Source organism: Leuresthes tenuis, unplaced genomic scaffold (assembly GCF_036924035.1).
Source record: "Leuresthes tenuis unplaced genomic scaffold, fLeuTen1.0.hap1 SCAF_16, whole genome shotgun sequence".
In the NCBI taxonomy this organism is placed as follows: domain Eukaryota; kingdom Metazoa; phylum Chordata; class Actinopteri; order Atheriniformes; family Atherinopsidae; genus Leuresthes; species Leuresthes tenuis.
Window position 1 is genome coordinate 17437681 of NW_027325370.1, and position 12946 is coordinate 17450626.

The window sequence follows — 12946 nt, forward strand, 5'->3', positions numbered from 1 at the left end:
TTTAAACCAGTTGAACCAACGAGCTAAGCGAACCATTTGGTTTGAATCATTACCTTTACTTTTATCAGGTTATGTTAGACTGCTGTTATCCTGTTACTTTTTTTTCTTGCTAAAACGTTTGTCAGATTGGTCAGTTCTGCAGGAGAGAGAAAGAAAGAAATCCCTAAATTAATATGGATTCATCTTTCAGGTTCGAAGCTTAATGAAAATCCACTAAATGTCACTTTAGATGCAGTTTTTCTCCGAAGAGTTGTTTTTATTTTGTGCATCTTGCACAATGACAGCGTCCGAAAAGTGGTTTTGTTGGTATGTCAACGTTATTTGAGAAATTAGATTTTTCAGGAAAATTATTGAACAACTCTGGGTTTATTCTAAATTTCTTCACACCATTCAGATTTATTGGGTTTCGTCTGCGTGTGGAATGGTGAGTAATGATATGCCTTTTCAGGCCCACAGAGCTCACCAATCAGAGCAGAATGGGACGTTTTAGGGGAGGGGCTCTTTCTAACTTCTGTTTGTACAAGGATGGAGTAGCCAAATAGCACTCACACAGTTGTATGTGCACTGTAAAGGGTTATCCTAGACACTGCAGATACTACAGGCCAAGAGGAACGTTTTCACTCATGCAGAAACTTTGATGGGAGCACAACTGCCTGTGTTTCCAAATGTGTCTGGTTTAACTGGTCTATTGTGCTTCTATTGAAGCCACACCAATATCCATCCATTTTCTATACCGTCAATCCGTTAATCGGGTAGCGGGTGGGCTGGAGCCTATCCCAGCAGCCATCGGGCGAAAGGCGGGGTACACCCTGGACAGGTCGCCAGTCCATCACAGGGCCACACATAGAGACAAACGAGACAAACAACCATGCACGCTCACACTCACCCCTAAGGACAATTTAGAGTCACCAATTAACCTGACATGCATGTTTTTGTACAGTGGGAGGAAGCCGGAGAACCCGGAGAGAACCCACGCATACACAGGGAGAACATGCAAACTCCACACAGAAAGGCGCCACACCAATATAATGACTAAAAACACTTTTCATCCTGTTCGGTAGGGCAGTAATAAAGTTAGTTTAAGACAAAGGAGCAACAAAATATTGTGAATACTACCTCAGAGCTAGACAGTTTTATCTAATTTACCTTTACATTAAGGGAATTGTTTCTCCAAATTTGATACAATAAAGTATAATTCAAACTAATGTGCTTCCTCTGTTGCTCATCTCTTAACTGGAACCAGAAAATGTGAAGATATTACCCCAGTTTTAGCAACTCTCCACTAGGCTGTCCGTTTTAGAATAGATTCTAAGATTTTATGGTTAATTTTTAAGGTTTTAAATGGGCTGGCACCAAATAAATACATAATTGTTAGAGATAAAAATGTACACTGATGATAATAATAGACAACATATAAATATAAACAACAACAAATAATAGTCAACATACACTGTAAATATTCAGTGTATTTACTGGCTATTAGACAATAGATTAATACCTTGTAACTCTGTATAAATATACTGTATATTTTGAAAAATGTAAAACCACTCTGTGATGTGGTAGCGTTCTGTGTTTGCATTCCTCATAAGTTGAAATAATTTATGGCGAGTGGGATGACAGAATTTACTTATATTATTTGTTAATTCTTTCAAGAAAACTACAACTAAGGACTTTGAACCTACTTCTTGAAGTGTTGAAAAGGTACATAACTTGAGCGGTTATTAATTTTCTTATGATGCTCTACTCTGTGTCATACTGTCTGTTTTGTATTTCATTATTTAATTTGGCACTTAAAACTGTGAAATAAATGTATTTAATTAGAATATTTTCTTTTGAAATGTAGACGTATAAGGCAGCGCAAGTATATTGAACAAAAGGAAAAAGATGTTTGTCAAATCTTTTATTTGATTCAAAGATTGAATTAGAAATATGTATGTATGTATGTAGAAGTATTTTGTCACAGCACTTAAAATTGTAATAATTTATTTAATCTAACATATACACTATGTGTCAGTAGTCTTTATGAAGCTTGATATTCACCTGTATAATCTATATGTGTGTTAAAGGCCAAAATCATATTGTGTTAAAGGAATATCGTGCTACTCGGTGTGTAAAGGCGTTAATAAAATAAAGACATCAGGAACAGGACGCTCCCGTACACAGAAATACTCGAATGAATGACATGTGAGATCTCTGCCTGTGAGAATATGTGTGTATTTCATGTGTGTGCGTGCACCCTTTGCAGTGGCAGTTTGTAATCAGCTGTTGAAGTGGGCTCTGGCCCCTCACTACAGTTGAGAGCAGTGCTGTTGAAAAGCTTTCAGGTCCACTCAGACAGCAGCAGAGGCAGCCGTGAAGGTGGAAGACGAACCAGACCGACATCCAACCTGCACTCAAACAGCATATTGATCAACTGCATTTTGTCATCCTGGTGTGAGAGTGTGTGAGATAGTTTGTGTGTTTGGACTGTTTTTTATTCAGAACTCTGTAACTCTGTTGGGAACAGTCTTGAGAAAAGGTAAGAAATCAGAAATGATCAACATCTAATCATTGGTAACACGTTTTAAGCAAAACAGTGAAGAGTTGGATGAACTTACCACTGACAAGACGTACTGAAAATTACCGTCTTTGTCTTTTTATTCTTATGATCATTTATATCATGTACAGGGATTCATTTTAATCTAGGGAAGATACTCCTGTGAAATTAGAATTAAAAGTCAGAAATGATAAGGACAAATAACAAATTATCACTATTTTGTGCGATAAGAAGGCATCATAAGCATTAATAGTGATTTGCTTACTTACACAGGGATATGATTTATTTAGAATTTGTTTTCTGTATATTGTTCTACATTAATCATCAAACTTCTTTGTGTTCACAATAAAGATCCATACAAATAAATAGAATAGAATAAAATTTAGGACACTACACTTGATGGTACACATAAAACCACATGATCATACCCTGATCTATTGCATGTAGATCAAATTGTTGCCAAATATCACAAAAACTTAAAGTAAACCAACTTTACAGTAACTGTATGGCATGACATTTCTTATATAAATGATTTTTTTGTTAAAATCTTGTAAGTAATCTTTTGCAGGCATTGTATAGTTTAGTGAAGTTGCAAAACTGTCACAGTGTGGTGTAGTAGTGTTCGAGGAGGACTCTAACACAGGTTTACAGGTAAAGAAAACCAAGAAGTTGGTTAAACAAATAAAAAACATCTGCTATGGCAAGATGTCCAGAAACAGAAATCCAAAACATAGACCAGTGTGGCAGAAACAGTTAAGGACTTTGAACAGAGGAAAATGAAATACTTGCACGATAACAGCAAACTAAGAGAGGGATGTGACATTGATCAAAGAAAACTTGACAGTAAATATTTTTAGGAAAGTTATAAGTCATATAATTCAGGTGGTTGCCAGTAACTAAAATCTGGGCTGCTTGAATTGTCCACTCTTTTGCTGTACTCCCCTATGTAGTTAGTCAGCCATTTTGTAGTGCTGTTCAAAATTTATTTATTCACTGCTCTATAAAGTCGGCACTTGGTACACCAAAGGTAGTGTACAGAAGTTGAACACTACTTCAGATGGCACAATGACTTTGTGGCCTGGAGCCAGCAATTATGGAGCTAAGTGCGCTAACACTAGCTGGCACTAGCTAGATAATGTTAGCTAACATTTGGAGCTTGTTTATGTGATTTTTAATTCATTTTTTTAACCTGTCAATAGGGCATGGTGAGCAAATTACTCATTGGACGTGTGAACTGTGAAATGGCTCGTTTCTTCAGCTGCCTGAGATACAGGGTTTAAATTATTAGAAAATGATGTACAGAAACATTATTTGGAATTTATTTGGGATTAGTCTAAAGCTGAACATGTGCTAACAGGGGTTAGCTGTACTGCAGCTTGGTTTTGGTTTCCTCTATTGGAATTATAATAAAGATGATCAGTTTTATGTTCGTGTTGTGGAGAGAGATGCAAGCTTGTGTTGTCCATTACCTCAGATTTGGCAATATTCAAGTGCTTGTTTATGTGACTATAAATGTACTGTGCATGATTATGTAGCACTGCATTGCATGTAAAGATCAAAAACAAAGAGAAAGAACCAAACTAAATCCAAAGACTATGACAAAATGTAATTATGTAATATAAAGGCTATTTTATTCCGATTTGTTTCCATAGCATAGCTCAATAATAATTAGATGACAAAATAGATGTACAGGTAAAATATTTGGATCGGTTTCCTCAATAAACAAACAACCATTCTTGAATTATTTCTTATTTGTTCTAGTTTCTTGGCTCTCTTTGGGTTCTTTCTCGCTGAAGCTTCAGCTTTTAGTTGGTTTAATTAGGTGACTTTCAAAACTTTTCATTGACTTTAACCACATCTGCAGTGTTGGAATCAAAGGTTTTTCGTTTTTCTGAGCTGCTGCACTTGAAGACCAAATACTTATTACCAAATTGCCACAAAATTAATAGTTTTTTAATAGAGTTATATTAAGGTGCATACACAAACAAACTTTTGACATTTTTTATGAGAGGACAGTCTCACCCCTTACCCCTTAGTTTATAGTAAATGAATAAAGTAAAAATAATTTTGAAAGTTTATTTTCTTCAATTGTTTTTGCATTGTTGGAAAAGATGATAGAGCTGGACCTTGCCGAAGGCAGTCTGATTGACGAGCTGATGGAGCTGACGGCACAGAGCATCAATAACCTGGAGATCCAGGAGCGTTTTAACATCATCAAGGAGATCGGCCGGGGGAAATACGGCAAAGTGCTGCTGGTCACGCATCGCTTCAGGGGTTTGACCTCATCTTTTTCTGATTTTTGTCAATGTTAAACAATGTAGAAGTAGTTTCAGTCAATACGAAATTGCATTAATATTGATAACAATCTTTGACGTTATAACATTTTCATTAGTTTTTTAACTTTCATTAGAAATCACAGATTGACGATTGTAATCACAGAATAAAAGGTTATGATCATGTGTTTTAGCCATTTTTTAACCGAAGTTTTTGTTTCTGTGACTGGTAGACATATTAGCAAGAAATACCTTTAGAAAAAGTATTTAAAATGAATACATAAAACATTGTGAGATAACTAGTGTGTTTAAATTCTCTAACGAGTAAGACGTCAAGGTACCAACAGTAATGAACTTTTCCCTGTGCAAATCTCCTGCACATAAATGTAACTCAGAGCAAACGTTTGAGAGCAGCCTCTACAGAAAGAGGGCAGGTGAAAAGATTTATGCCTGAACATTTCAGACTCAAAGGGAACCTCAAGAGGAAGAATTGAGCCGAAGCCACCAATGAGCTGGTCGGTAAAGACCAAGCAGAGAGCAGAATGCAAAGCACAAACTGGCATTAGGCTGGTTGGCCCAAGGTCTGAAGGATTTGAACTTGTAAAAACCCTGGAGTGAGTGTGTGTGTGTGTGACCTGCATGATTTTAATTATTAGAAAATACAGGTTCAAAAACACAAACTGTAGAACCTCACTGACGTGGTCATTAAAAGTATTTTGTAATATCTCATTTGCACAGTAAGTTAAAGCTGATGTGCATGAACTGTGATGGATAATCTGCAGGCACTCCGATGGCGTTGAAAGTGATGCCTAAAGCCTCGACTAAGCTTCAGGGGTTTCTGCGAGAGTACTGCATCTCCTTACACCTGTCCTGCCACCCCTGCATCGTGGGCCTCTTTGGCATTGCCTTCCAGTCTAAAGAGCATTATTGCTTTGCCCAGGAGCTTGTCATTGGAAGGGACCTTTTTGCTGTCATTCAGCCAAAGGTGAGTCTCTGATTGTTATAACAGGACATAAGCCAGACTGGAGCCGTGATAGCAGATCTGTTAGGTTGTGTTTCAGATAACAGTGTGCTCTGAGGTGAACCCTGACAGTGTGTCAGATCACCATCTTGCTTTAGCCCATTTGCATGCTAGCAATTGCTTTTGAACCACAGATACAAAAATGAGTTTTTATCCCTCTTTCAATTTAAGTGCTCAACTCAGATAAAAGGAGGAGACAGCCCTTCTTAGTGACCCCTTTGTTTATCTATTTATTTCTTCTTATTGTTATTTAGTGTTTCCGTTTTTGGTTCTTCCTTTAGTTTGCTTTTAACTACTGCCATTATTTATCACCCCAACGCAACTCTGCAATTATTTATTCTTTTTTAACTGTTGATGCACCCAAATTTCCCTTTTGGGAAGAAGAATAAACTGGTTTGAATTGAATTACATTTTCAAGACAAAAAGTGCTATTTGAGCTGACTGTGATAAAAGTTGAAGTCCTCTGAAAATATTACAGTTCCTCCCGTGGAGGACTCTTTTGGTGCTGGTCGTACTCACTGCTGTAACTATACAGATTATAGGTAACAGGACACCAATATTATTTTTAAAAAGTACTTCCAGTTCTTCTAAGTTTTTTTTTAAGGAACTAATGATCTAATTTGTAATGTTGACAGGTAATTTACAAAAAATACCCGTCTTTAATTCCTCCAGGTGGGTATCCCAGAATCCTCTGTGAAACGTTGTGTCCTACAGATTGCCAGTGCTTTGGAGTTCATCCACAGCCATGGCCTGGTCCACCGGGATGTTAAGCCTGAAAACATCCTCCTGCTGGACAGTCACTGCCATCAGGTCAAGCTGGCAGACTTTGGGCTTGCTCAGAAGAGAGGCACCCTAATACGCTTCATCACAGGAACCTTGCCCTACATGGCCCCAGAACTTTGCACCATGGTTCTGCTGGATGGCCAGAGAGAAGTGACGGTTCCTCCTCTGAGCGTGGAGCCAAGCCTGGACACCTGGGCTTTTGGGGTAGTTATCTTCTGTATTCTCACGGGTTACTTCCCCTGGGAGCGCTGCATGGACTCAGACGACTTCTACCAGGAGTTTGCAGACTGGTGCAGAACTGAGGACAGACCTTACTCTGAGGAGGACATTCCTCCTTTGTGGAGAAGGTTCACCCCGGAAGCTATGGAGATGTTTGGTAGGCTTTTGGCTCTGGATGCAGCAAAGAGATGTACACTTGACGAGGTGAGAGGATATGTAGAGAAGGACTGGTTGAGAAAAGAAAACAATAACCTGGAGAAGCAGACAGCAGGATAAGGAACCCTTTGTGCCTCCAGGAATAATCAGAGGCATGGAGAAGTGGACAAAGCCTGGATTTCCATAGAATTTCTTGTATCTTACAGCACTAAGAATAAGTAATATAAGCCTTGATTTTACTTAGAGCTGGCATATGATTTGCAGTGTTGAAACATGATGTTTATATCATCCTGAGGCATGTGCCCAAGTGTCATACCACATAAGCACAACATCTGTGTCCATCGAACAGGATGCAACAGAAACGGACCACAGTCAGTGGTGGAGGGTGAATTTAGATCCTTTATTTAAGCACACAGGTAACAGTGAAAATATAGAATTACAAATAAAAGTTCTGAGTACAAATCTCTACAGAGATTTACAAAACAAAGTCCAGAAAATGTACTTAAGATGCAGATAAATGCTCCCTGTGGCTGACTCGTTGTTATGTATGACTTTATTAGATTGTCTGGGATTGGAATAGATCAGAAACAACAATTACCCACAATGTCTATATTCCTTATGTAGCTATTTTCCAATTTCACATTTTCATTTTTCTTAACGTTCAACTTCTGAGTAAACCTCAGTTTTATGAATCAACAAATAAGCTTTTGTTGTGGAGTAGGTGAGGTGGTAGATGGCTTTAGCACTGAGAGAGCTGAGCCCTGCAGGAGACTCATCTTCACCTGGAATTTGACTCTTTCACTCTGGTAAGTCCGATCACTGCCGTTATTTCCCTCTCTTTTTCTAAACTGTTCTTTACACTCTGCCTGCCCAAAGAAGAGGTGTCTGTGATATTTTTGGACCTCTTACATGGCGGTACACGTTCCCAGTGGCATCATTTGGAATAGGTCATGCAGTTTAGTCAATTATTTCCATTCTTTTTTTTTTTTTTTTGCCAACATCTTGTATTGATCATGGGAGAGATGGACCACAGTGTAAAATCTTGAGCATATCTCAGATTTCATGCTCCTTGAACTCCTCTGTTACAAATTGAGGTGAATGAATCCTGGCGTTGGAGTATTTTGGAGTATTCCGGGAGGAAAAGAAAAAATCTATTGATGGATTAAACCTGGTTGTTCTGTAGCTTCAGGGAAGCAGCTAACCTCATTTTTTGGGCACATAACGCTGCTGACCCTAAACCTGACATACTGAGGCAACCTCTGATCATAACACTGCCCCCATAGGCTTGTAGAGTGGACTCTTCTTACCCTGATTCACCACATGACCATTTTCCATAGCTCCAGAATCCAATCTTTCCACTTGCCAAATTGTAGTTCTTTTTGCCTCACTGATGATTTTTTTTGTTTTCTTTTTTTGAGGCCACACTGCTGTTTAGTCCCAATACGTTAAGATTTCCACAGGCATTCTGCTCGTGGAAATCCTCTTAATTTCACTATTAAACTTTGAGTTCTTCATTCATCATCTGATTTTGCCAAAGATCTAACTGATCTCTGATCACAATCATTCAAGACTATCTTTTAGTTTTAGCAACCCTCTTAGTTGTTTTCTTTGCTTGTAGCAGACAAGTACTTTGATCCGTCTTAAACAGAGTTGAATCTCTTCCACAATCCCAGAATATGTCTTCTAATGTGGTTGTTTAAGGGATGAAAAGATACTCACTGCTTCAGTACGAGTAAAATAACTATTAATATTAATCACTGCAGTGCTCTCCCAACAGGAGGCTCTTACCTGTTTGGTTAGTTAAAACCAGGTTTTTTTGGCCAGACACCTGATCCTCATTTGGGTTAAAGACACAACAGCATGAAAATGTCTACAGAGGAAGTGATATGAGATTTTATTTATCCCATATCAGGTCTGTAAGTCTCAGGCAGCATATCTGTCAGTCAACACTTCAGTTGTTCATAAGCTTGCCCCGTGTTGCTGCAGAATTTGATAAATATTATATAGAAGTATAAAATTGGATTTTTTTATTTATTTAAATAATTTCCTTCTACAGTATAAATATTTGATGTGTTATCTGATACCAATTCTAGAAGGGACTAATTTATTGTTTCATTGTTTGTTTTTGTTCTTTTCAACACCTCCGGACTCGGAGCTACTTCCATGTTCCCTGCATAGTTCACATGACTGTATAATTGTTTATATCATGGTCACGCTGTGAGGATTAAAAAATGGGAAGAAAAACTAAATCATCTTTCCTCTTGCTGCTGGTTTCATGACCTCAGAAGTCACTTTTTATCCCCTCTTTCATCCACTTCATTGACCTTCTTGACACTGCAGCTGGCTCTCCACTGATGGATGTCCTGCAACTATCGTCCGCGAGCTTGGGACACCACAGGTGCTTTCAGACCGCAATGTGTCATGATCTGAGGATGGCAGAAGCAGATTTGTTCCTGTTTGTTCCACTCATGCTTTACAGGCATTTATAGAGCATTACGCTAACCAGGGTCATCTTTCAGCTGACCCCTGGGACCAAGTGCACATCGAGACCTGTCATCCAAACACTAACACAACCAATGTAAATCCAACTGCAAAGCCTGTGTGGGAAGTTGACTCACCAACTATCTGTGCAGGCATTCACACACATACCACTCCCAGTGAAAAGATTGAAATAATGTTTTGCATACCTGTTCTGTGTAACAAGGCTGTACAGCCAGTGTGTCCATATTGTGGTCTTATTTTCTAGCCATAACCTTGAAAAGAGTACGTTCTTTTAAGTTTTCCTCACTTTTGAAATCTTTCTTTGCCGATGAGAAAGAGATTTCCCGCTAACTCTAACCAGTTCACAGTTAACATGAGATATCTAACAGATATGCATAACTGTCAGGAAACAACAGGAAAAAGTACTTATCATCATATCATTTCCCTCTTGTACCAAATGAAGATTATTCGATGCTTTTATGACAAGCATGTGGCCATTCGCTTCCCCTTTATCTTTTCGGTCTTGTGTCTCTGGCACGTCATAGTGAATACGTAAACACATTGCTCAGTCATCATGCTTTGTGATTGAGAGATAAGCAGAAAAAGGCTTTATATGAACTCTGAAAATATATATAACTCATTTGCTAATGTTAGAGGAGTTTAAACTTCAGAGGAAGCAACGTATGTGTTGCAGTGTTGTGAAAAAGGGATCTGGATGGTTTTTGTCCTCTACAGCCTTTTTTTTTTTCAGAAAAAAAATTATAAATTAAAGACATGAATAAAATACCATAAAGCTTCTTCTTAGTTTATTAGTTTACTCAGAGTATCACAGCACTTTAAGTCCTGGTTTCAAGGTTGCAAGTCAAGTTTTTTTATTCAGTTCACATATCATTAACTGTAGCCTCTGTCTCTGTCTAGAAACACAAAGACATGAGATGAGACACCCAGTCTTGCTTGTCTGTTTGTAAAATCAATGAAAAAAACAGTTTGGTGACAAAAGAAACTTTTACTAATACAGATTTGAGTTTGAACAAACAAGTACAGTGAGTTGTATGAAAAAGCTGTGACAATAAAGCAGAAACCTCATGTAATAAGTTAGATAAGGCTTCGATGAATAGATTTTATGTTTTCTCCAGAAGGTGCCATGCAGTTCTTAGCCCCAGGTGGTGTCTGTAGATACAACTGCTTGTGGCTAAAAGCCAAACACCAGAATGATCCTTTAATGCCAAGTGGAAAGAAGGTCAGAGTACTTCCTTGCGACTTCCTTGTTGTCAACAGAGATCATTTTGGTAAGTGGCATTTCTTTTTATAACCCTACAAATAAAAGTAAACAGCACATTGCTTAAGCCCTCTGACTTTTCTAGGCCCCACTGCTTCCTGGTTTGATGACGCCTGAGAATGAGCAAAAATGTGCCTCTCTTAGAGATCAGAAAGTCTCTGCTGTATCTATTTAAGCTTTACTCTCAGCAGAGTTAATCCTACATCATAATCCCTCAGCCTCTGATAGCGAGGCTGGGTGTGATGTTTACATATCATTTGGGGCCACCAGCTACAAATGAGTCCCTTTGGGTATATCATTGACTCTGTGATCTTAGTGGCCCTTTGCAAACTCCCGACTAAATATGTGAGGCTCATGCAGGTATGTCAGTCCCTTGGGTATTAACCTACTTGTGGAAACATGTGTATTGAGCAGCTGCAGTCATATGTCTGAACCACCGTGGGGAAATGATTAAGTGCTTATGAAGAATTGTGCAAACAAATGAAACTACATTCAAAATTCAAACAATTAAAAAAATTCAATGTTACTTACTGTAAATCATTCCAAAAATGACGTTTTGTTGAGAAAACGGCTTATTGTGCTGTGTATCAAACTATAAATGACCTATTAAAATACAGTTTGATACTCAACATCTGAGCCATTTCCCAAAACACACTGTCTGAGATGAGTCTGAGAGGTCTCTGTTGATGCACGAAGATGATAAAGGCTGAAAGTTCATATACATACAGTGGACAAAAATACTTTAATAAAGACTTTTAATGTTGTGGTCAGCAAAAAGCTGAAAGCACAAACGGATCACATGTCTTAAACACTTAAAGGATTCCTCAGTGGGGCAGCTTGTATGTCATTCCCATGCAAGAAGACACCAAATGAATATAACCTGAGTAACACAGTAAAGTGAGACATACAGCAACGTGACATTAATGAAATAGGCATAAAAATACATAACACAACATCTAAAAAGGACATAAAAATAATGAAGGTTTTATCAAAAAACTGTATTTTTGGCCTGCAAAGTAAATTTAACAACAGCTACTTGTTCAATTTAGATTTTTTTTCTTTAAAACAATACATAAGACTATTGTAGCAAACCAAACACAATACATAGGCAATATGTTTTTATAAAACTGTGCATTTAAAACAAGAATTAAATGTTCAGTGTGCTAACACTCTTTCTTACTATGACATGAAGACAGATAACCCATCCCCATGCTAAATAAAGCTTGTTTTGTCACTACCTAATGTCAGTTGCCACTTGATGTGAGATGCATATGAGCAACTCCTGTGTGGTCACGTAGAGAGATGTATAGTTGCAGTGACCATTAGCTGCAAAAGGAGCATATAACGATATATATCGTTGCTAGATGAGTGACATGGAGAGAGTTAGTTGTTACTGTCTTATGTCAGCATCTCACACTGGGTAGAGACTCCACATCAGGCAGTGACAAGAGTCATCAGCGAGTTAGCTTAGCGTAGCATAAACTCCGGAGGTAAGGAAGCCGCTAGCCTAGCTTGTTCGGATTGTTCATCCAAAAGGCAGGCTTATGGGGAATCTGCAAGTAACTGCATCTGCCAAAGTTGTTGCCCGATTAGCTTGGGTTTAGTTAGGCTAAAAGAAATGGTAAAAATGGTTGAATTTGGTAGAAAGGGAAGATATAAAAGGACCTTACAGAGAAACGGTATCATGCTGCCAAAGAGCAACATTAAACAACATAAAAACATAAGATGCTGCTCAGCTGTCTGTTTAGATTCCTGCACAGCAACAATTTAATAAAGTAAATGAATTACAGAAGTTTCAGATACATTCAGCTGTGTTTTAATGATATGCAGTCATTGTCAGTGGTCATTATATTGCTATTAAATATGTCCTATAACCTATTATTTTAACCTGTCAGATTCATTATCACTCTGCTACTTCTGTTAAGTAAAAAATGGACTTGTACATGATATTCGTATTACAATATGATGCTCGAACAAAACCAAATATCCAAAATTCAGCGAGGTGCGACGTCTACTTCAAATACTCCATAAGGCTTAACTAACTAACTGCAAACTGTAGCTGCACATTTGCTGAAAAGGTGTTCTGTTTTTTTTTTTATTTAACTGTAAAATTAAAAGCAAGAAAAATGTTCCATGTTTACATAGAACACTTTTAGATCTGGAGGTTACATACAAAGTTGTACTGACTTCAGTATCGA

General features: G+C 37.9%; 1 protein-coding gene across 1 annotated transcript; it reads left to right on the top strand.

Annotated features, from left to right (window-relative positions):
• The first annotated feature begins 2206 nt into the window (after positions 1-2206).
• LOC140271685 (serine/threonine-protein kinase SBK1) lies at positions 2207-7449 on the top strand. Its single transcript, XM_072366967.1, has 4 exons — positions 2207-2518; positions 4648-4810; positions 5592-5794; positions 6503-7449. The coding sequence occupies exons 2-4, from the start codon at positions 4648-4650 to the stop codon at positions 7106-7108; spliced, it is 972 nt and encodes a 323-aa protein (XP_072223068.1). The 5' UTR covers positions 2207-2518; the 3' UTR covers positions 7109-7449.
• The last annotated feature ends 5497 nt before the right edge of the window (positions 7450-12946 follow it).

What these genes read in the sequence shown, in the direction of transcription:
- LOC140271685 (XM_072366967.1), top strand. Translation starts at nt 4,648, where the DNA reads ATGATAGAGCTGGACCTTGCCGAAGGCAGTCTGATTGACGAGCTGATG. An exon ending in GGTCACGCATCGCTTCAGGG is followed by an intron (nt 4,811 to 5,591) that starts GTTTGACCTCAT and finishes GATAATCTGCAG; the next exon opens with GCACTCCGATGGCGTTGAAA. An exon ending in TTGCTGTCATTCAGCCAAAG is followed by an intron (nt 5,795 to 6,502) that starts GTGAGTCTCTGA and finishes TAATTCCTCCAG; the next exon opens with GTGGGTATCCCAGAATCCTC.